This window comes from Bombus vosnesenskii, unplaced genomic scaffold, assembly GCF_011952255.1.
Source record: "Bombus vosnesenskii isolate JDL3184/JDL3185 unplaced genomic scaffold, Bvos_JDL3184-5_v1.1 scf7180000013266, whole genome shotgun sequence".
In the NCBI taxonomy this organism is placed as follows: Eukaryota; Metazoa; Arthropoda; class Insecta; order Hymenoptera; family Apidae; genus Bombus; species Bombus vosnesenskii.
In genome coordinates this window covers 6,763,695-6,785,038 of record NW_022882926.1, presented here as the reverse complement: position 1 = coordinate 6,785,038, position 21,344 = coordinate 6,763,695, and the positions used below count along the sequence as shown (strand labels likewise).

The window sequence follows — 21,344 nt, the reverse complement described above, 5'->3', positions numbered from 1 at the left end:
TTCTGCTTCCCTCTATCAACTCACTTGAGGTAATTTTAGTTTCACCTCTCAGTTTTGCTTCAACCAGTACATAGTTAACACTACAGTCCATTCAGTACCTTTTTATCTAGTGCACAAGTAATATATGAACAATCAGGTTTCTCTTTATTCTTCTTTTTTATGAAACATATGATATACATTTACATAAAAAATTTATATAATAAATTTATTTTTTATCTATGTATAATTTTAATTAATTTGTAAAATACTTATATGTGTTATAATATATATTTTTTATGTAACAAGATTTTTCCAGAGCAATATGGATATAGCAAAGGAATTAGTATTAAATTTGAAACAAACTAATGTATCACATGCAGGGTATGGTTTACAAAAAGAATGTGAATCTCTTATTGGTCATATTTTACAAAACATGGTAAAGTCTCAATTTCCAGAATTAATTCCTGAAGTAAAAAATGAGGAAGACTCCATCCACTATAGAGAAGAAGGTAGTAAATATTATCAATGTATTATAAATAAATATAAGTAATTTGTTTAGTTATTATACTTGAAAAATCTTAGGAAACCAACATTTTGTAATGGGTGATGATAATGAAGCTATAAAATATTATACAATGAGTTTAGCATATGCAAATGATAATGAACTTATGTCATATGCTTATGCCAATCGGTCTGCTGCTTTATATAGAAAACAAATGTTCAAAGAATGTTTGATAGATATTGATGCTGCTTTAAGTCTTGGATATCCAGAAGAAAAAAGAAAAAATCTGAAAGAAAGGGGAGCCAAGGCTATCGAAGAAATTAAGAAAAGATTACAACTTACAAAGGATGATCATATTGATATAGAAACACTTAAGAATATGTGTTTATCAGAAAAAATAAATGAGGAACCTGGAGGTGTAAGATATAGAAATGGAAAGGTTAAACTTTCAGAAGATATGAGTAAAAATTTTAGCATCAATGAAAAGAAAGATTTAATCAATGATTCTAATGGAATATCCAAAGATAATGATAAGGAAAAACAGCTAAGATACTTAGCTGATGAAGGTCCTTTAAAGTTAGCTTATGGTCCAAGTAAAGAGGCTCCTGCTGCTAGTGATGGTATCAGCATTTCTTTTTCTGAAAAATATGGACGTCACTTAGTAGCTACAAAAGAATTTAAACCAGGAGATGTAGTTACTATTGAAAATCCATATGCTTATGTTATTTATACACAAAGGTAAATCTATTTATATTAATATATCTACTATAATATATAACTTATATAAGTTACAGGTATTATACACATTGTCATCACTGTTTATCAAGAAGCTATAATTTAATTCCTTGCTCACACTGCCCTGTGGCTCAATACTGTTCAGAAAAGTGTAGAAAATTAGCTTGGGAAATGGCTCATCAAATAGAATGTCCAATTATGGCATTAGTAGGAAACTTACTTAATGTTGATAAAGATAAGATACGAATGCTTACCAAAATTATTAGATTTCTCATTGTAATAACATCAAAGGGCAAGAAATTTGATGAACTGCGAGTGGACATGGAACTAGCTGAATCTAATCCAGGTAAAGAAGAACATTCATATTTTATAGCTAAAATAAAATAATGTGAGACAAAACTTGAGTTATAAGACAATAAAATAATTGTAAGAGAGAAAACAAGAATTCAACCATAACATACTGTTCATTTCTAGATTTTATGAAATATTTTTCTTTTGTAGATAACAGATCTGCAGGATTTACAGATGAAGGCATATTGGACAGTACCAGCGCACGATCTGCTTTGAGTCTCGCTACCAATATGACAACGCGACCACTTATTGGAATCAGTGCTTTTGCTTGCATCTCAGCTCTTGCAGCTATCCTCCTAGCCACTCAGACTAATTTCTTCTGCAATAAATATGAAGTGAACCAATTAAAAGATATTAGCAATTATCCAAAGATCATATTCTCTGGAAGCCTTATGTTTCGCGCTTGTGTTATAATGTCTTCAAATTGTTTTTCAGTAATTTATTTAGAAGATAATATATATATATGGAAATTATTTTAAAGCACTTTTATATTATAATTAATTTATTTTTAGGTGCAACAAGAACCAGGAATTAAAACAGGTTCAGGATTATATGTAACACATAGTTTATACAACCATTCTTGCGCACCAAATACATTTCGTCATTTTGAAGAGCTAACAATGATTACTCGCGCTCTAAGACCAATATATCCTGGAGATCAAATATTCACAAATTATGGTGCTGCATATGCATATATGACAAAATCTGAAAGAAGAAAAAAAATAATACAAGACTATTTCTTTGAATGCGATTGTATCGCGTGTGCATTTGACTGGCCAATGTACGATGAAATTTTGCAAAAACACATTGGTTCTATTAAAAAAAATAAAGAGCTTGTAGAAAGATTAAAACCTTATAAGCAAAGATTGGTAAAAAATATGTATGATATTGATGCAGTAAAGTCAGTCCTTGATATATTATATAAGAACGTATCCCAGCCGTGTGAAGAAATCGTACACGCGGAACAATACCTGAAGAGTTATTACTTAGGTAAATTTAAGTAAATAGACAGTGAACTTGCTTATACTGGTTTATATTTGTAGCTTCACTTACTTGTGAGTTCTTAACTCCATGCTTTATATCCTGTGAACCACCTTTATTTAAATACTTCACTTTGTACACTCATTTCTTGCTTATATATCTAATAAGGCTGCTTGTAAATCCATGGTTTAAACTGCTTTATAATAATTACTTATTAATTGCTTGGGGCTGCAAGGGTATGTAAAAATGTAATGTATTAGACACTTAAAACAGGAACTCAATTTCATAAATATATTTTCTTGTTTTTAGACCCATAAGAGAGGCATCAACAGCATACTACATTATTAATGAAAGACATGAAATATTCCTAAAAACATTTTATTGAAGTTATACATGATATTTATCTAGTTCCTAAGAAAATGTGCTTCTTATACACAATACATTTGTCTAAATATTCAAACTAATAGAAATGTGTGTAATAATATAAATATGAAGGAAAAAATATAACAGAGATAATGAAATTGATGAATGAGTAAAAATTAAACAATCTTCGTCACAATATCTGTATTTCTAATAACGCAATAGAAAAATTGATATATTGTGTATCTTACATAATCCATTATAAAAATCAAATGCTTTATGTTCACATATAAAGAATACTTTACATTATTAAAAACTGTAGAAGTAATAGAAATAATCATGGCAATTCATTAAAATTACAATGTAATAAATTCTATATATTAAGTTAAGGATAATAAATTGTCTAGTTAAATTGTTGATTACTACTTCAGTACATTACATATTGAAATAGTCTATATCATAAGAAACTATTTAATTATCAATAAAATATAATATTTGATTATATTTTAAACCTGTTAATATATTCAAAGTGTATTCAAAGCCTAGTTGTATAGTAATAGAAAAGATAATTACCACGAGAGAAAATAAAATTAAATTTCTTTAATATTTAGTTTCTCCGTCATTTACTCCATGTGAAGTATGGTAAACTAAAATATTTCTTTTTCTAAAAGTAGAAAGACTGAACCATTATACAAACAAGTATTTGTGAACTATGCAAATAACATCTATAGAATTTACAAAGCATTATGAATTCTATATTTAAAATATACTTTTTTTAATACATATAAAAGCATGCTAACATTTTTTCAGAGGCAAATATCACAATTATCCTGAATGTAATCCTGTTAATATTCTAATTTTTTATCAAATGCTGTCATAAAACTTCCGTGTTATTAAAACAAGTGTGACTATTCATCAGAAAGAGTATGAATGTCAGAAAAATAAAGGAGATCCGGACCCCCAATTATTTATTATATGATAAATAAAATTGAAATAAATTAAAATCGGCCGATATTCGAAAAAGCAGCAAACAGAGGTGTTGAAGTTGTAGCTGGTTGCTGATCGCCGATGCTTTTGAGTAAATTGCCTTGCAACAGACTGTCAAGTGCCTTTTGAACTGTCGGATCGTTTAGCAGAGGTGACGGTGAAACTCCCGTAGTAGTAGTAGTAGTTGTGGATGCTGTTGACGCAGTTGATGCTGCTGGCATAATATGATGTACTCATGAAGTTAGCAGTTGTAATACCAGCAATATATATATTCGAAGTTCGTTCGCTTTGATCACTGGATTGTATGGTAAGCGGCACAGTAGCACTACACGCACGAAGAACTTGATCAGAAACCCAAAGCGTACGAAGTTCGTTTGTGTTTTTTGATCACTCGTGCTCAATATTTATATTAAAATTTTACCTGAAATTATTTGTCTAAAAATTTCTTAGACAAACTTTACGTTTTTTTGTCAACATTGAATAGTTTTCAAACGCCATTATTAAGAATTTATATACACGATTTAAATTTTAAACGTTTTCTTTGGATATGTTCATGAAAGATACACAAACAAATCCAGAAAAGAAAATAAGAAATAGGTGATCTAAAATCCGTAAGATACACCCATAACGACCTTTTTAAAAATGCAAAAAGTTGCAATAGGTCTGTTTCTTCAGGTTAAAAACGCGATATGGTTTCTATTTATAATACTGCTGTTTTTATGTAACGAATAAATCGGTAGCAGTATTTTTGTAACAAATAGAAGTACATATTGCAGTAAAACACAATATTATTGCACTTATAGTATGCGTATCTTTTCAATACCTTACCAAAGGAATTTTTGTTAATAAATTAATTACTTCAGAAAATCACTGGAATGAAAATTGATAACTAACTTTATAAACTTAAAATCCATTATACTTTTAAAATGTATGTTCTGCTAATGAGTAATGTTATAATAATAGAAATTTGATATAAAATAATAAGATAGTATTTACATTTTGTTTAAGCTTAAATAGTAAAATTATACAAATTTTACCTGTTCCCCAAGTAGCTGGCGGAACGGGCACTGGTGTTGTGGTAGGCGCTGGTACTGGACTAGGTGTTGGTGCAGATGAAGTTGTTTTATTACTGTTTAGGATATTAAGTATCCTAGATTGTAATTCTGCTTGTTTCGGGTCACTGACTGTTATCGTCGTCGTAGCTGGTAAATCTTTTACATCTCCCAATTCAACTTGTACTTGTTCTTCACGTTTAATTTCGAGATATTTTATAACACGATCATACTGCAATACTGTTAACTGATGATTATCAGCCAGCATGTTTAAAAGAACCTGAATAGCATCAGGATGCCGTTCGTTTGCAAAAGGTGTATTCAATGGAACCGATCGTCCACCAGCTTTGTAATTAACAAAATCTCGTGATATTAGATTAATAGCATCTTCAACAAGCATATTTCTATGTTCTGTACAGAAAAATAAGATTTTATTAACACAATGAGTTAGACATTTTAATAAAATTATTAAGAAACCTACCCTGGGGTAAACCATGAAGAATGTTTAAAGTTAGGGAATGATGTTCTTGATTTATTGGTGTAACTACGACTGCATATAAACATCCCCGACTGGCAATATTTCCTAAAACTCTGCTTAGAAGTACATCCTCATTTGGAAATAACAAATCAACTGTTAAGCCAATTTTTTTCAACCTCATTTCGATACTTTCTGCATATTCCCTATTTATAAAAAGTAATTACAAAATCATTCAACAATTATAAAGCAAACTAAATTATTTTTATACTTACGTTAATGCTTTGTTAACAACAATAATTTCACAGTCATTTTTCTCAGTTGTTGCATTTGAGTATTCATTTGATGTACTTGTACTACTGTTAAACAAAACTATTGATATTAATAAACAATTATTGTACAAGAAGGAAACATAAAAATATTCTTAACTTACTTAAAACTTATATTCATATCTCTAGGAGCTGAATTTTTAAAATCTTCATAACGGTTATTACTATCATTGAATGAATCTCTGCCAAAATTGTTCCCTCTTAATCTATCCCCTTGTTTATGTTCCCAATCTCTACCACCTTTATCATCTAAACGATTACCTCTGTTAATAGGACTGCGATCTCTAAAGTTATTTCCGCCTGAATTATCTCTATTTTTATTTCGATTTTTTCCACCTCTACTACCTCTTGGTCGACCACTCCCACCGCTATTCATGCCACCTGCACCACCACTTTGATTCTGATTATTTGCATTTCGGTTTTGGTTTCCACCAGGCCTATTTTGGTTTCCACCTAACCCAAATTGATTACTACCTCTGTTTTGATTAAATTGGTCATTACCACTTCTGTTCTGATTATTTGGATTAAAATTACTGTTCCCTTTATTTTGCATTATATTGTTAAATTGATCACTTCCATTGTTTCTATTTTGATTTCCAAATTGGTCATTTATATTATCTCTATTCTGATTTCCATCCCCAAATGGATCATTTCCACCACTTCGAATTTGCATATTATTTACTTTCTGATTATCGCTTAATTGTGAATCACAACCAAAATTTTGGTTAGCATTGAAATTTGAATTGCCTCCATAATTCTGATTTCCACTATTAAAAGGATCATTTCCAGCATTAAAATGATTACTGGCAGAATTAAATTGATTATTAGGTCCTCCTAATTGTTTTCCTCCACCTCCACCACCTCCACCGGATTGATTATCCTTTTTCGCTGGTCTAACATCTATTTAAAGAAATATTTAATGAAATATGTTAATATATATTATTATAAGAATAGCAACAAAAAAATAAGTGGACAATTGCATTATTAAATACAAAAATAAAATAATAGGAATAATAGGAAACAAACAAAATAGGAATCATTCGTGAAAATACCTATTCTTCTGCCTTTGAACATTGCTCCATCTTCATTTTGAATAGCTTTTTGAGCAGATTGTTCTTCTTCAAATTGAACAAAGCCAAAACCTCGGTTTATCGAAGAACCAACAACTGTCCCATATTTTGAAAAATGTTCTTCCAACTCAACTTTAGTCATATCATCAGTTTGTAGATGACCCACAAATATACGACTACTTACAGTAGCAGGATCTTTTAATAATCGTATATTCATTTTGGAATGGTGTACTTATAACAAATAATTCTCAAAAGAAAATAATTATTAGAATAGTAATACCAATTCCACTTAAATAACAAAGACTAAGGTTATGTTCGAATGCTGACGTTTACTTCTTCATATACTTCATTTAGATATATTTTAATCAACGTGACGATAACAAAATCACGTAAGAGTAACAAGATTTTATTCACTTCTTGTTTTGTCCCTAATTGTTATAGGACAGTAATATCGACGAAATATTATCAGTTTGAAAACAGAAATTTCAATCAACAATTGAAACTTGAAGGGATCGCATATGATGGTATGCGCATACATCATAGATTTATTCATTAAGTACGTTCTGTTTTCGTACTTACTACACCTTCTCCAACGTTTTCAATTGTTAAACGCTGGCTACGTTTTCATTTGATATAGCTATGCCTAGAAAATCGCGTTATGAAAATTGTCCTTAGAGTTATATAAAGAGAGACAACTCTTCGTTGACAAATTTCTTATTTCAATAAAAATCACGTAGTACGTGAATTGTTATTACATTTCTTGTAATACAGGTATGCACTTATTGACAAACAAATCGAAATACATTTAGTTTCATGAAACAAATCGAATGTTAAATCTTCTCTAAAATTACCACAGAGTGCGAAACTGTAAAGAAGGAAATATTTTTCAGCGCCATCTTGCCTCGTAACTTCTAATTCGTCAGTGCCTGTGAATGGACTTGTCATAAGAGTTTTATGTTATTTTGTTTCTTATTTCCGTTGAAATTAGTGCATTAAATTTCCAGTATATATTACGGTGAGTACAAAGTTCTATAGAGAGTTGCAAATAAATTTACAGAAACATATTGTCATTAATGTGTTAGTACAAGTGGTATAGCCCGTAGAATAAAAGAGTATAAGTTTGATTCCGTTTCGACAGCATAATAGTGTTCTTAGATATCTTCTAATCGTAATGTGTTTTCTTTCGTTAATTCGTTCCCTCTATTTCATTCTATGTTAACCTGTATATGAAACGGATCGGAAAAAGTGCAGTATTACAAAGTCACGCCCGAGCATGAGAAAGCATAGATAGTTTCGAAATTGACATATCACGCATTTTCATGGATTAGTCTTGCACCTAAGCCAGTGTACGTATATCTATTGTGTTAGTTATATCTGAAAGATAGCCCATAGTATACACGTTTCACGACATTGTTCTTTTAAATCTATCCGAAGAAATCATTACCTGATATTTGTGTAGCGTATGATTGTCATTTTAATGTACATATGTGTGTCGATGTCTCGGTCGATTTAAGCTTTCAAATCATATAAAGAAGAATGCAGTAATGAGCTTTTTTGTGAGACAAAGAAATAATTTGTTCAGACTTCAATAGGCAAAACGAAGTATCGAGCTATCATACTAAATATCTAAAGTTAATATTTGTAAAAGTATATTATAGATATTGCAAATATCAATAATATTTTAAATATAATATTATTATATTATCTTTATTTTCGTATTTTAGTTTTTACTAAAATATATATTATTATTTATCTAAATTTGTTGAAAATTAGAAATTATGATATAAAGAAAATAGAAATCAATAGTTTCATGGTCATTAATAGATATAATATGTTTTAACTGTCTTAAAGAAACCATACGATGATAATCTTAGGTACACACAGTATATAGCTTTATTCATGTATATCATTTTATTAATCATTTGTCTTTTTTAAATACCTGTATTGAACAAAATTAATTCTATGTCTGATGTAATCATACAGAATTTGTTAAATAAATGTATTATCATCTCCTTTGTAGAACATTTATTCTATGTATGTAGTGATAAGATAAGATGCATAATAGAAAGATAAAGATATTTTCTCATTTTTCAGTTTAATAACACGGCTTTTTTAAAGGAGAATTTGAATCCTCCACTATATCAACGTAAGTAATTTTATTCTTCTTCACTGTTGCATGTAGCCTATTATTTTTCAAAACAGTAGTTTGGGTCAAGTTCTTTTTTCTTCCAATATAAGAAATTCTTCTTCTTTGATTTCTATTTTGATTTCCTTTAATAAAATGCTTGCAAGAGGTATTACTATTAAAAAAAAAGAAAGTAGTTTGAATCATTATATGTATATGTAATCAAATATTTTATATTTTCAAAATAATTTAATATCAATATTGCACAAAAACTGCAACTCTGATCTATTGTCAGAATGCTTTATTAAAAGGGCATGGCTTATATTCAAAAGCCTGTGACAGTCCTAAATATAAACTACAGACTATGCAGATTTGTAAGTTTTATTTAATTTTTTAATTCAGTTTTTTTCATAACTGCATTTGTCTGTAAAAGAATTACGTAAGTTTATAAGTTTTTAATCTTGTATTTTTTTTTTTTTACAAAACTGTTTTATATGAAATTAAATTTGTTAATATATGGTATAGTATTTTACAGATAGTGACATTTTCTTCTTTAACTAATCAAAATTTTCTTTAAGTCTATCTTATTATTATATTGTTCCATTTTTACATTATTATAGTGATAGCAATGTTAAATACGTATAGGCTAAAATGTTATTATTTTTAATTAAATATTTCTATAACACTTCAGCTATATGCCCTGTATAGTACTTAAAAAACATTTACAGCTAAAAGAAGATGAATTTTATATACTGATCAACATGAGTTGTGCCTATTTAGTTCATAAGCAGTTCTTACATATGCTATTCTTTTATGTACAGTACAAAATTTATAGTATAACTTATAGTTAATAGTATTGTGTATCAAACAACTATACATGTATTTTATTTAGCTTCATATACTTATAATATATATTGCATTAGAAAAATAAAGAATGCAGTATTCTGTGCAATATTTATTTGCATAATAATTAGTAATGTTATTAAAGTCCCACTCAAAATGCTCTCAGTTAATTGTATTATCATTTAATTATGTGTCATATTAAATAAGAATTTATTCATCATTGACAGGTAAATGTAACAAATGTTTCTTATTTATTTATTAAACTATCTAATAGTCTAGGATTTTATTGTGATTCGAAAAGTGTTTGGGAGTTTTCTATATTTGTGGACAAGAACTAGCTTCATCAACGACCCCAGCCATATTTCATATGCCAACAATGGCTATGCAGAAGGTAAATTTTATTAACTGGCCACAGTTAACAAAATAACAACTGTTAATACTTTACTAATCAATTATATTGTTAGAAAATGTTTAAAGAACAAATAAAGTAGATCAATGTTTTGCAAACTACATTAATATGTGATATACAGGGTGTTGATAAAAATTTAAAAATGATGAACATTTTAGGACTTACAATCTGATTATTTAAAAAACCCTTTAACATGTTTCTATGATGTAGAAATTTTTGAAATAATTGTAATAAGATATAACATCCTGTATATGTAAAAATATACAAGGATTATAGTATTTAGTAATACAATTACAGCACATACTTGAAACCATTCATGTTTTATTTTTTGCAAAATTATGTAATGATGATAAGTTCTGCACATTATGCAAGTCAGTATTGCATCAAATCATTTAAAAAAAAATCATTAATGTTATGTTTATTATGAAAATAATTTTTAAATGTTTCTTATAAGGAAGCTTGACTGGCTGCGGTAAAACTTTTCTTTTAAAAAGAATTATTATGATAATACAAATTACAATTAATGTACACAAATATACAATATAAAATGTACTGATTTAGTTAAAAATTGTTTATCTTGAGTACACATTTATATAGGCACATCTCAAATGAAATTAATTTACTTTAGAGCTTTATATATATAAGACTAACAGTTTGTTGTGTTGCATTATTTTATAGCATTTTGTTTGGTATATAATTTTTAAATTACACAGTAATGCCATATCTAAGATAAAAGAACAACACTGAAGAGGATTTCTTTACTTTTGTATTAATCACACTTTTACTTTAGTTACTTTCATCCATCTTACTACTAACCAAATAGAAAGTAGAAATGTTGATTTGGTAAAAGTAGAGTAATGTAAGAACTTTACAATAAGTTTCCTATTTTCTTACTAATGCATATTTAGTCGCATGGCTTTGATATTAAGTGATTGCCCATATTTATTACCAGTTTTTGTCTAAAATAATTTTTTTAAATAAATATGACTAAACTTATATCTCAGTTGCATTGGGAATTATTAGCATATATTAAATGTAACTGACATAAATGTGTATATATATGATGATAAGTATGGGCTTCTAGAAGATATAGGAATATTACTACCTGCTTATAATATAAAGTGGTAATCTTTTAGATGAGAAGACAAGGTCAAGACGTCATGCAGGTGAATTTGGCAGGTATCAGGCGAGATATTGTTAATCTTGCCCATAACTATAGCAATGCTCAGGTAAATAAATAACATTTTACATATTACAAACACACTATTTTACATATTAAAGAACAAAATTTTTTTATGTATGCAGAAAGCTGTACGTAAAGCCACCAGTAACGATCCTTGGGGTCCAAGTAGTACTCTTATGGCAGAAATTGCAGATTTAACGTATAATGTTGTGGCTTTTACTGAGATTATGCAAATGTTATGGAAAAGATTAAATGATCATGGTAAAAATTGGCGACATGTGTACAAAGCTTTAGTTCTTTTAGAATATCTTATTAAAACAGGCACAGAAAAAGTTGCACAGCAATGTAAAGAAAATATTTTTGCCATCCAAACATTGAAAGGTATATAATTTTGTGCTTTATAATATAAAATCTAATATAAAATACTAATACAAATTGATAGTCTGTAAAGTTAAGTTGTCTTTATTCAGATTTCCAATACATGGAAGGATCTAAGGATCAAGGAGTGAATGTAAGAGAAAAAGCAAAACAACTAGTGGCCTTATTAAAAGATGATGAAAGATTAAGAAATGAAAGAGCTAGAGCATTGAAAGCAAAAGAAAGATTTGCACAATCAGTTAGTGGATTTGGTAGTGATGGTTTAGATACTATGTCACCTGTAAGCAGCGATGTAAGTATACATTGATATGAAGATAGAAAAGTTTGATAATGCCAAAAATTCTTTAAATAAACATTTCCTTCTTTTTCTTTTTTCATGTTCAGTTTCAGGATTGGGAGCCATGTCGCCTGGGATCTGAAACTACAACTAGACGTAAGAGTAAATATTTATTATATGCTTATAATCTTTTCTGCTAATATGTATTTTTACAGATATGTAACTTAATAATATAATTAATTATAATTTGCGCACTTTTTAGCTGAATTAGAAGCTGCAAGACCACAAACGGTAGGTGAAGAAGAATTACAGTTACAATTAGCTTTGGCAATGTCGAGAGAGGAAGCAGAGCAAGAAGAACAAAGAAGACGTAGTGATGACGTCAGATTGCAATTAGCTCTTAGTCAAAGTCAGCAAGATTTTAAGTTAGTAGACATTAAATTAGATTTAACTTTTTTTCAGTTATTACAGAGTCCATTTTGGTTTTGCCTAAAGAAATACATTAATTTCAGAGCGCCGCAAACTGAGAAACAAAGTCATATGCTAGATTTGTTGGATGTAAACTTAGAAGAAGCATGTGGATACAATGTAAAAACCGACCCTTGGGGTATACCAATTACGCCACCTCCGCCAAGACCTCAAGTATGTTATTCTATATTTAGTTAAGTTTATACATTTGCTTATTGCATGATAAACACGACATTGCATACCTTTTGCATGTTACACAACAGTCTTTGGATATATCTCAATTCTATCCATATAAGGTATGTTCGACTAACACAACAAACATTGTATTGATAAATCATAGCATAATCGTATTGAAAGTTTATTGAAAGTTACATAAAAAATTTACGTGTTCTTTTTTTTATATAGCCACAAAACGATCCGTGGAGCGTTCCTACAACAAGCAGTACATCACCTGCGATAGATCCATGGGCTCCCATTCCATCGCAAAAACCAAGTATAGTTTATTGAAAAAGGATTTTAATGTTTACTAAATCGTATGAATGTAATTTATGATCATTTTATAATTAATTTGATTGTAGCTGCTACAGTTGATTCCTGGCGGGCACCTCCATCATCACCTGTAACAGTTACAACTTCACCTAGTACAGATCCTTGGTCACCAATACCTTCTGCTACTACTACTGCTACTGAAGCGGATACAAATAAAAAGCCGGTAAGACATTTATTCTTTTAACTTCCATGTCTTCTAAGTCCTCTAAATTTCTATACTACCTCTATCAATTTATTTACATATATATATATATATATATATATGTCGGAGATGAAAGGACATCGGAGCCTTCCCTTTGGAACTTCGGAAAAATCCCTTAACACCGTAATCTAGATTCTATCATAGGCGTAATTAAACAATTGTCGTCCTTCGATCCGATTGTATTTGTTCGAGATTTGTGATAATGAGCTTGGGCTCGAGGCGACAGCCAGTCGTCGAACGTAGCCGCGGTCACGGGATGAACGCTTTGTCTAACAAAGGCATGGAGTAATTCTATAGTTCTCCTTAAAAAGGAAATAGTTGTAACACTCGACAGTAAACATTCCAACGGTCTCTGTCCTGTAGCTCGCCACACGCAGACCCTATTCTTCGAGTAAGATGATTGCCAGATGTCGATGCGTCTCCGCAGTACATGTTCAGCTAGCCTGAGGGCCCGTTATAAATCTTAAGATTTAGCTAACTAAAGTCCTTCAAACAAACAGTCTTTGTCTTCACTACGAGAAGATAGAGGAGACCTATTTTTCAACGAACGACGTCTCCCACTAGCAACTTCCCCTCGAGGGCGGCTAGCATCTTTTTCTAACCACCGATATGGAGATTGACAAATTAGCAGCAACGCCAATTTCCCTTACTTTCTGAACGAAGGCTATCCTCGACGAATCCGATGATCTCGTGTCTTTAGACACACCCCATATAGTTTTCCTCTGTGGCATCATCGGGATGGAAACTCATTCCTTCTTGCGACCCCATCGACGAATAGAGTAACACCTTACGATCAGCGAATATTACGCGTCCGACTTAGATTTTGTGAGCACGTTCATCTATCATCCCGTCGACCGCGGATTCGTTATTAAACCTAGGATCATTGCTATTAGTTTCTCGAGTATCTAATTACCACGGTTACTTGTCCAGTTCTATGATAATCGCATTTGCACTAGTCAATGTCTTCTCTATTGCATAACGACAATGTGTAATCCAAGTAGAGATTCGTTTCACGCCCCTAACCCTAATTCTAATGTAAACCCGACATATATATACGTATATACATGTATATAATATATTAATATTTTTGTGTCAAATTATTTAGGCTACCCGAGAAGGTATGACATCTGCATCTCCATCTTTTAACAATCCTACCTTAACGCAAAACATTGGTTTTGCGGCACAATCGCCACAAAACTTGGGCTTTAATCTGCCTACAACTTCAACAGCTACATTCAATACAACTAATAACGACTTTAACGGTACTGGCCCTAGTCTTAACAACTTTTCCATTGGAAATCAGACCAGTTCTGCAGCCAGTCCACTGAGCGATTTAGATGAATTTGATGTAATTACTAACAGGAATAAACCTGGATCTAGTCTGCAAACTGCGAATAACGGTATTTATTAATGAATTTTGTTTATTATTATTAACCATATGTATAATTTATTTATTGATTTTTCAATTGATTGCAGTAAGTACGCTATCACCAGATCCGTTTGATTTGGGGAGCATAGCAGAAACTCTTCCCACTAGTACAGGAGCTGTTAAAAAAACACCACAATCATTTCTCGGAGAGAACTCTGCTCTCGTTAATCTTGATAATCTTGTCAGTACCTCCGCGATCAAATCAGCAACGCCTACTCCTGCAGGTAACGCCTTATTTCGAATATAATCTTTCATATACCATACAAAAGATTTAGAGATTTAATTTTAAAATACAAATGGTGAAACCTATAGAATTTATTGTATGTATATATAATCGTTTAATAAAGAAGAAAAAAAAAAGAATTATTCGATTAGACTACATTACTGTGATTTTAATTCGAGCCTTATTGAAACAAATAATGGGTTACGTTATTTGTAATATATTTTGTCCGCAAAATAGCGTTTCATTGGAAGTAAATTCGTGAGTACTTTCAAGGTGGTGAATAATATTGCATGAATGCATGATTCAAATATTGTGTTCGAGTATGGTATTAAAGTTATATTGGGATGGATTTTATTTTCAGCAAAAAATGATGGTATTTTAAGAAAATTATAACATTGTATATATTGTAAAACCGAAATTTTCTGATTACAGTTTAACACTTTGCGTGCCGCGTCATTTTCATATTTCTATCATATTTTATTCAAATCGTGTGTATTATAGATATGCTAGAAACAAAAATTATTTGTTTATATTCCTGATTTGTTTGTATCTGTATTTATTATAGTTATTGCAATTTGGCGTTTTAAATTAATATTAATAAATATTTACAGCAACGATGTCATACTCAGCAAATCCGTTTGCGACGGCAACACCACCACCCCGTCCTACAATTAATCAGATTCGACAAGATCCTTGGGCAGCGAATACAACTACTACAGCGAATCCGTTCCTTTCGTAGCTTGGTGACTATTGTTGAAGGTGTCAGTCGAAAATCAAGAGCACTGTGGTCTAAAAAGTATTCGACATTTTTAGCGCTAACCCTGTACGGTATAAGTATCTCGGCACGTCATGAAGTAGCTTTATTCCAAGATACAAATAACAAAGGGATAACAAAGTGTCGAATCGGTAACAAGAAAAGGATTGAAAAAGGTGCGCTGATATAATCTGGTTAATCTATTTGGACCGATAATAAATAATGCAATAGATAACTATGTCTTTAAAGACACAACTAACATTAATATTTATTTCCGTATGATTAATGAAAAATCTATAAAACATTTCTCTACATATTTTTCTTTACTGTACAAAAATGTTCGTATCTGCTATAATTCTATTATTTGGATTTTATTGCATACTAACGACGGAGGAACTATCTATAACCAGAAGGTAACATATAATAAATGAAATAAAAGTTACAAGACAGATTATACTTCAATTTCGGACGTTTAAGCGCTCCCAAGGTACAAGAAATTTTATAAGAACTTTTTCCATTTGTAGTATATTTTTTTAAGTGCAATTCAAATTGGTCATAGGAAATCATTGAACAAGATTTTCATTGTGCTGTAGACTATAAAGTAACATTGATATCACGATCATTTCCTTTATTTTGTATTTATATACATGCTTTTCTACAGCTAACGAGATCGTGAGACTGTATCGTGATTTACAGAAGTATATTATATCGAACAGGGTTTTTCAATTTGTGTTATACGCTTAATGTGACGTGCATTGATTGTGATTCGTAAAAATATTGGTGTCATAGCATGCCTTTTCTGACTAATACTCATCTTGCAAAAAGAGAGTGTGTGCTAGTAAACAAATCTTTTGCTAATTGATTACTTGGTTTGATAACATCTTGGGTTATTTTCAGGTGAGATGATTGTGCAGTTTTATGGTTGCAAAATTAATTATATCATTTAATATCGTTAAAATAGATACGTATGTACAATTTAGTTATGAAATTTTACGCATTTGGTTTGAGCGATTACCGAAGATATTTTCATAGGCTTTATGTGCACTGCAGAAAGCTAACCACAACTAAAAAAGAGAGCGTAGCTAAAAAAATGCATTTCCTATTAATGATAAATCGGTGCATTTTAATGTTTTACGGGGATGTATTACGAACGTGTAAACTTATGTTGGTTTCTATAGGTATTTTAGAAATTTTTGAAAGAAATTGTCTTACGCGGTGTCTTTATTCATTCGACTGTCGAATTTAATGAAGCAACATGGTCTGATAATGAAGAAGTGCATTAACTTTCTTTGTACGCAAAACAATTTACAATTGTACCTTGATTTATATAAAGAAAAAGATTGTAAATATGTTATAGCATATCGTTCCCCAATTGTCAAGTCTTTCCCTTCAACGTGTAGGATATTCTAAACAAAATCTAAAACTGCTTTCTTACATCTGTTACTTTTTAATCTTTGAGGAAATTGTTGCTGAGTTTGTCATTTTATATAATGTGAATGTTTTTCACATGTTTTATGACTATCACTGTGACCCCATGAAAAATACGAATTACTTTGCTAAGAAAATAATTAATAATCAATACATATTTATTAATAACTTTTAAAAGAGCAACCTTGCTGATAGTCTTAATGTCAACTCAGCATTTCCTTTTTAAAGATATCCATGCATTTTACAATTTTATACAAAGAAACAGTTTCGTACATTTAATGATTGGCAAAGGGGAACTATATTTGTCTGCTTGTACTAAGTAAATTAGAAATGAGCTGCAAGGTTAAAATTTTGTTAAGTAATTATTGCTTAAATAATTCCATTGTATTATTCTTTGATAAATTAATTTTCTTTCATTATGCATTTTCAATGTACTTGCTTATATGATTGAAATTGTATATTTAATACATATTTATCCGGATGTTCGCGAAACGATGAAGTTAGAATTATATAATAGCATTTAAACTCACTTAATTCAAAATCAAAAAAGAAAAGATTGACTAAATGATCTATATTCACTGCTTTTATAGAAAAAGCACTGATTGTCATGTTTAATGGATGTAATACCTTAGTGTTTTCAATGAGTAAGACACATCTTTTTTAAGATAATAACAAAAATATTTTATTTTTCTATATGTATATGGTATAATGCACCAGCTTCATTTTTACGCGAACAATGGAACACTGTTTAGTTTTTAGAATTGGTGTAAGTGCAGAGAAAATTTAATGAACATTTATGAATGAAATTATATATTTTAGTAGATTATATTATTATTAATATTATTATTATTATACAAATAAATGTAAAAATTTTTAATTTTTCTGATTAAATATTTAATTTGAAGATCCCTTGTACATATCATTTTGTGTAGTAAATTCTAATTAATAATATATCAGAGTGTAATTGTAAAACTTTGTTTAAACTTCAATGCATTTATAAAATTAAAGCTATTGTAAGTTAGATACCAATAAAAGATCTCTATGTATGTTTTATATGTAGGGAAAAAGAAAGTACAAAGTAAAATAATAATGTGCTTGCACATAAAAATTATTTTATCTTAAAGAGATGCTTCAGTTGAAGAACTTATAGTAACAGGCGGAAGAAAATATGATCGAACTTGACTATGTAATTGTGCTATCTCAGGATCTTCCCTTTCTAGAGCTCTGAGTAATTGCACAAATTGAACTGTACCTACAGATAAAAGGAATAAATTATAATGAAAACTGCATTGTAATTAATTTTTATCACTGAAATGGAAGTACACTTAAATCCTATACCTTCCCGACCTTCTGAGAAACCATAGTTCTTAATAACATCCATTTGAATTTGTACTACAATTGGAAAAACAAACTGCATCATTTTCAGCATTTCATTCCCAGAATTTTCCTTAGCTTCTGCAAGTTTTTTAGTATTTTCTGGAGTATTTAATGCTGTTAGAACGTCAGTTAAAACAGCTGAAAATCATTATTTTATCTACTGTAAATCTTTAAAAGTATATACTAAAATTATAAATCTTATGAATTTTGAATACCTTTTGCAACTTCCGAAGTAAAAACAGGTAAATCAGTCATCGTAGAAACAATTTTGTATAATTTAAATAAACACCGAAGTAAATTCAGAGTAAATTGATTTATTTGAAAGAATAGGTTAAAAATTGTAAAATGTTTGCTCTCTAAAATTGTACAGTTTAAGAAATTGTTCTATTTTATGAACGTAAATATATGTTTATTTATCCTGTTATAGTGATTTTCTCTTCATATTTAAACTATATGTCATATATACTTTTGTTCACCACTATTTTTCGAACATGTCAAAATAGATAAACAACATACTGATTCAATCGAACAAAGAGGGCGCTTATGATAAATTCATGCCACTTGTCATACAATTCAATAACATACCTACACAAAAAAACGGAGAATCTAAAATTATAAAGGAAAATGTCAATAGTTCTTTTAGTTGCTATACAACGGAAGTTTATCCGATAAAGACAAGATACAGCCAATAAAAATTCCAAGATTAGTGACGTATGCGATAAACGAAATTTCCGTACGGTTTTTCTTATAGAATACTTGATATAACCTACTTACGGAAGTAAATTGATAATACATACAAGGTATTAACAAATAAAACTATTATTGAAATTAAAAATATCGCTTAAAGAACGTTCTATTACAATAATTTTAAAAAGAACTCCACAATGTGTTCTGTTCATGATCAAGCATTTTTACAAATTTTACAAGAAGAGAGAGACATTACAAATTTTCTAGATGCATTTTTTGGATTTTTGTATAGATGGTAAGTAAACTGTAGTAAAAATATGCATTATTTTTATAATACATAGTCTATCATCTCACATGTAATTTAATTATAGTACAGATTTTTATGTCGAATCGGGACCAGATCAAAAACTTGGATTCCCAACTGGTACAATAGAAAAGCTTGTCTTACATAGTTTTCAAAAATGGAAGAACATCTATAAATTTTCCAGTGGATCGGATCCTCCAGACACACAGGACATTATTATCCAAAATAATGATAAAGACCAAGACGAAACAATGACAATTGAAGAAGATTCCCTTATTCCACAAGTTGATCACGAAGTAGAAATTGAAACATGCAAAGAAAGTATGAATCAACTTGGTCATTTAATTGAGAGAGATAGGTCATGTGACAGCTACAATGGTGCAGTAAGGGAAAATTACACTTGGTCACAAACTATCAGTGATATAGATGTGCTTGTAAAACTTCCTAGTTGCATAAGAACAGCAAAAGATTTAAGGGTTCAGCTTGATTCAAAAGAAATCAAAATAGAAGCAAGAACATCAAGAGTCGAACAGAATCAAGAAATAGAGGAATGTCGTTATTTTATATGGTCTACAATTTTCAAAGGAGAATTGCGCTTTAAAATTCGAAAAGATGAATCAATGTGGAGTATAGTACCTGGACAATATATTAGCGTTAGTCAATATATCTTAATAAATAGCATAATAGAACTTCATTTATCTGAACGAAACCTTATTTAATGTCTGATTAACTGAATTTTTACTTGTTGAACTTTGAATCTGTATGTGAATTCTTGTTATGTGAGAGAAAAATAACAGGTAGTTAGCGAGCTCCTATTATATGAATTACAATTATTATACTGTTTGCTCTCCAACAAGTTTAGATAAATGGAGTTCTACTGTATTTCAAATATGTGTACATATGTATATAAGTGGCACGTTATAATTTTTGTTTCACTTAGATTCATTTTGAAAAAGCTTCTGAGCGATGGTGGGAAGCATTGATAATCGGTGAACCAAAAATTGATTTGAGTAAAATAGATTGTTCAAGAAATTTAGATGAAATGGGATCAGAAGAACAGATGAAAGTTCAAGAGTTGATGTGGAATCATCAACAAAAGCTTATGGGTAAACCAACTTCTGAACAGATTGTAAGCACATATAAAAAGTTAATATTAATTTATCATTACGTTTAAGTAATAACAATTTTTTTAGTATACAAATTTTTGTTTGTAGAAAATGGAAAGGGTATTGAGAAAAGCGTGGGATGCAGAAGGATCTCCCTTCGAGGGTTCCCCATATGATCCTTCATTAATGAACTTCAATTGATGCTCGTAGTGTACTTTTTTATTTTATTAATTGTTATAAAATAATAAATAAAATTGTACATTAAGGAATTCTGTAAATATACGATCGTTTTTATTCAATTATAGTTGTATATCAAACACCTCACATTATGGATAAAAATTTGATTATCAACAATTATTTGCTAAAATACGTTCGATATATTTGAACTGATACACGAAAAAAAACATGTATTCTACAATAAAGGAATAAATATATTTGTCCATGTTTTTAAAATTCAGAAAAGCCATTGGGAGTGACATGTTATTATCCGCGAAGTAGTTTCTGATATGTCTACATCTATGCTTTTATGAACTCGCAAATACGCAGATGTCTCTCACATTTATTTTTACTACCTCTTCACGGATATCTACGGATATCCATTATACATTAATCGGAAACCAAAATTAATCAATATGATAAAAAATGAATATTGCGATATCAAGGTTGCCAATTAAAATGACAAGAGACAAGGGATTCGCGATTTCTTCATAGAATGCAAGGAATTCCACGCTTTTCCCTGACGTTTGCATCGACTTTATCTCACCGTGGTGAGATTGTTTAG

At 29.9% G+C, this 21,344-nt stretch overlaps 5 protein-coding genes across 30 annotated transcripts; 3 read left to right on the top strand and 2 right to left on the bottom strand.

Moving 5' to 3' along the window:
* Positions 1-10: 10 nt before the first annotated feature.
* On the top strand, positions 11-3,073 carry LOC117243575 (SET and MYND domain-containing protein 4-like). 5 transcript variants are annotated; one of them, XR_004495478.1, is made up of 7 exons: positions 37-136; positions 286-488; positions 562-1,219; positions 1,276-1,562; positions 1,718-2,001; positions 2,080-2,784; positions 2,858-3,073. XR_004495478.1 is itself a non-coding variant. In XM_033511190.1 (7 exons), the coding sequence occupies exons 2-7, from the start codon at positions 302-304 to the stop codon at positions 2,863-2,865; spliced, it is 1,902 nt and encodes a 633-aa protein (XP_033367081.1). In that variant the 5' UTR covers positions 37-136; positions 286-301; the 3' UTR covers positions 2,866-3,073. The 5 variants fall into 5 exon arrangements, 4 of the variants coding, with proteins under 4 accessions (XP_033367080.1, XP_033367081.1, XP_033367078.1 ...); XM_033511190.1 differs by having other exon boundaries at positions 2,080-2,557; XM_033511189.1 differs by lacking the exons at positions 37-136; positions 2,858-3,073 and adding an exon at positions 11-29 and having other exon boundaries at positions 2,080-2,571.
* Positions 1,471-7,349, bottom strand: LOC117243574 (uncharacterized protein DDB_G0292186-like). Of its 3 annotated transcripts, XR_004495477.1 has the most exons (7): positions 6,804-7,349; positions 5,856-6,651; positions 5,698-5,781; positions 5,429-5,628; positions 4,933-5,358; positions 1,678-1,886; positions 1,471-1,589 (listed from the first exon to the last, which is right to left on the bottom strand). XR_004495477.1 is itself a non-coding variant. In XM_033511184.1 (6 exons), exons 1-6 carry the CDS (start codon positions 7,036-7,038, stop codon positions 3,907-3,909), a joined length of 1,944 nt encoding a protein of 647 aa, XP_033367075.1. In that variant the 5' UTR covers positions 7,039-7,349; the 3' UTR covers positions 2,675-3,906. The 3 variants fall into 3 exon arrangements, 2 of the variants coding, with proteins under 2 accessions (XP_033367075.1, XP_033367077.1); XM_033511184.1 differs by lacking the exons at positions 1,471-1,589; positions 1,678-1,886 and adding an exon at positions 2,675-4,109; XM_033511186.1 differs by lacking the exons at positions 1,471-1,589; positions 1,678-1,886 and adding an exon at positions 2,675-4,106.
* Positions 7,350-7,484: 135 nt separating this feature from the next.
* LOC117243576 (epsin-2) lies at positions 7,485-17,623 on the top strand. Of its 18 annotated transcripts, none has more exons than XM_033511209.1 (17): positions 7,485-7,592; positions 7,712-7,836; positions 8,916-8,967; positions 10,064-10,180; positions 11,335-11,427; positions 11,504-11,762; positions 11,852-12,051; positions 12,144-12,198; positions 12,299-12,461; positions 12,549-12,678; positions 12,768-12,800; positions 12,910-12,997; positions 13,083-13,216; positions 14,361-14,373; positions 14,485-14,655; positions 14,732-14,908; positions 15,519-17,623. In XM_033511209.1, the coding sequence occupies exons 4-17, from the start codon at positions 10,157-10,159 to the stop codon at positions 15,644-15,646; spliced, it is 1,668 nt and encodes a 555-aa protein (XP_033367100.1). In that variant the 5' UTR covers positions 7,485-7,592; positions 7,712-7,836; positions 8,916-8,967; positions 10,064-10,156; the 3' UTR covers positions 15,647-17,623. The 18 variants fall into 18 exon arrangements, with proteins under 18 accessions (XP_033367100.1, XP_033367084.1, XP_033367086.1 ...); XM_033511193.1 differs by adding an exon at positions 8,073-8,167 and having other exon boundaries at positions 14,361-14,655; XM_033511195.1 differs by adding an exon at positions 8,068-8,167 and having other exon boundaries at positions 14,361-14,655.
* A 349-nt stretch (positions 17,624-17,972) lies between these two features.
* Positions 17,973-19,001, bottom strand: LOC117243582 (protein C10). 2 transcript variants are annotated; one of them, XM_033511220.1, is made up of 3 exons: positions 18,682-19,001; positions 18,428-18,604; positions 17,973-18,341 (listed from the first exon to the last, which is right to left on the bottom strand). In XM_033511220.1, exons 1-3 carry the CDS (start codon positions 18,719-18,721, stop codon positions 18,208-18,210), a joined length of 351 nt encoding a protein of 116 aa, XP_033367111.1. In that variant the 5' UTR covers positions 18,722-19,001; the 3' UTR covers positions 17,973-18,207. The 2 variants fall into 2 exon arrangements, with proteins under 2 accessions (XP_033367111.1, XP_033367112.1); XM_033511221.1 differs by having other exon boundaries at positions 18,200-18,341; positions 18,428-18,565; positions 18,682-18,991.
* A 47-nt stretch (positions 19,002-19,048) lies between these two features.
* Positions 19,049-20,862, top strand: LOC117243578 (nudC domain-containing protein 3). Of its 2 annotated transcripts, XM_033511212.1 has the most exons (5): positions 19,049-19,306; positions 19,344-19,448; positions 19,525-20,110; positions 20,398-20,586; positions 20,672-20,862. In XM_033511212.1, the coding sequence occupies exons 2-5, from the start codon at positions 19,351-19,353 to the stop codon at positions 20,762-20,764; spliced, it is 966 nt and encodes a 321-aa protein (XP_033367103.1). In that variant the 5' UTR covers positions 19,049-19,306; positions 19,344-19,350; the 3' UTR covers positions 20,765-20,862. The 2 variants fall into 2 exon arrangements, with proteins under 2 accessions (XP_033367103.1, XP_033367102.1); XM_033511211.1 differs by having other exon boundaries at positions 19,050-19,448.
* The last annotated feature ends 482 nt before the right edge of the window (positions 20,863-21,344 follow it).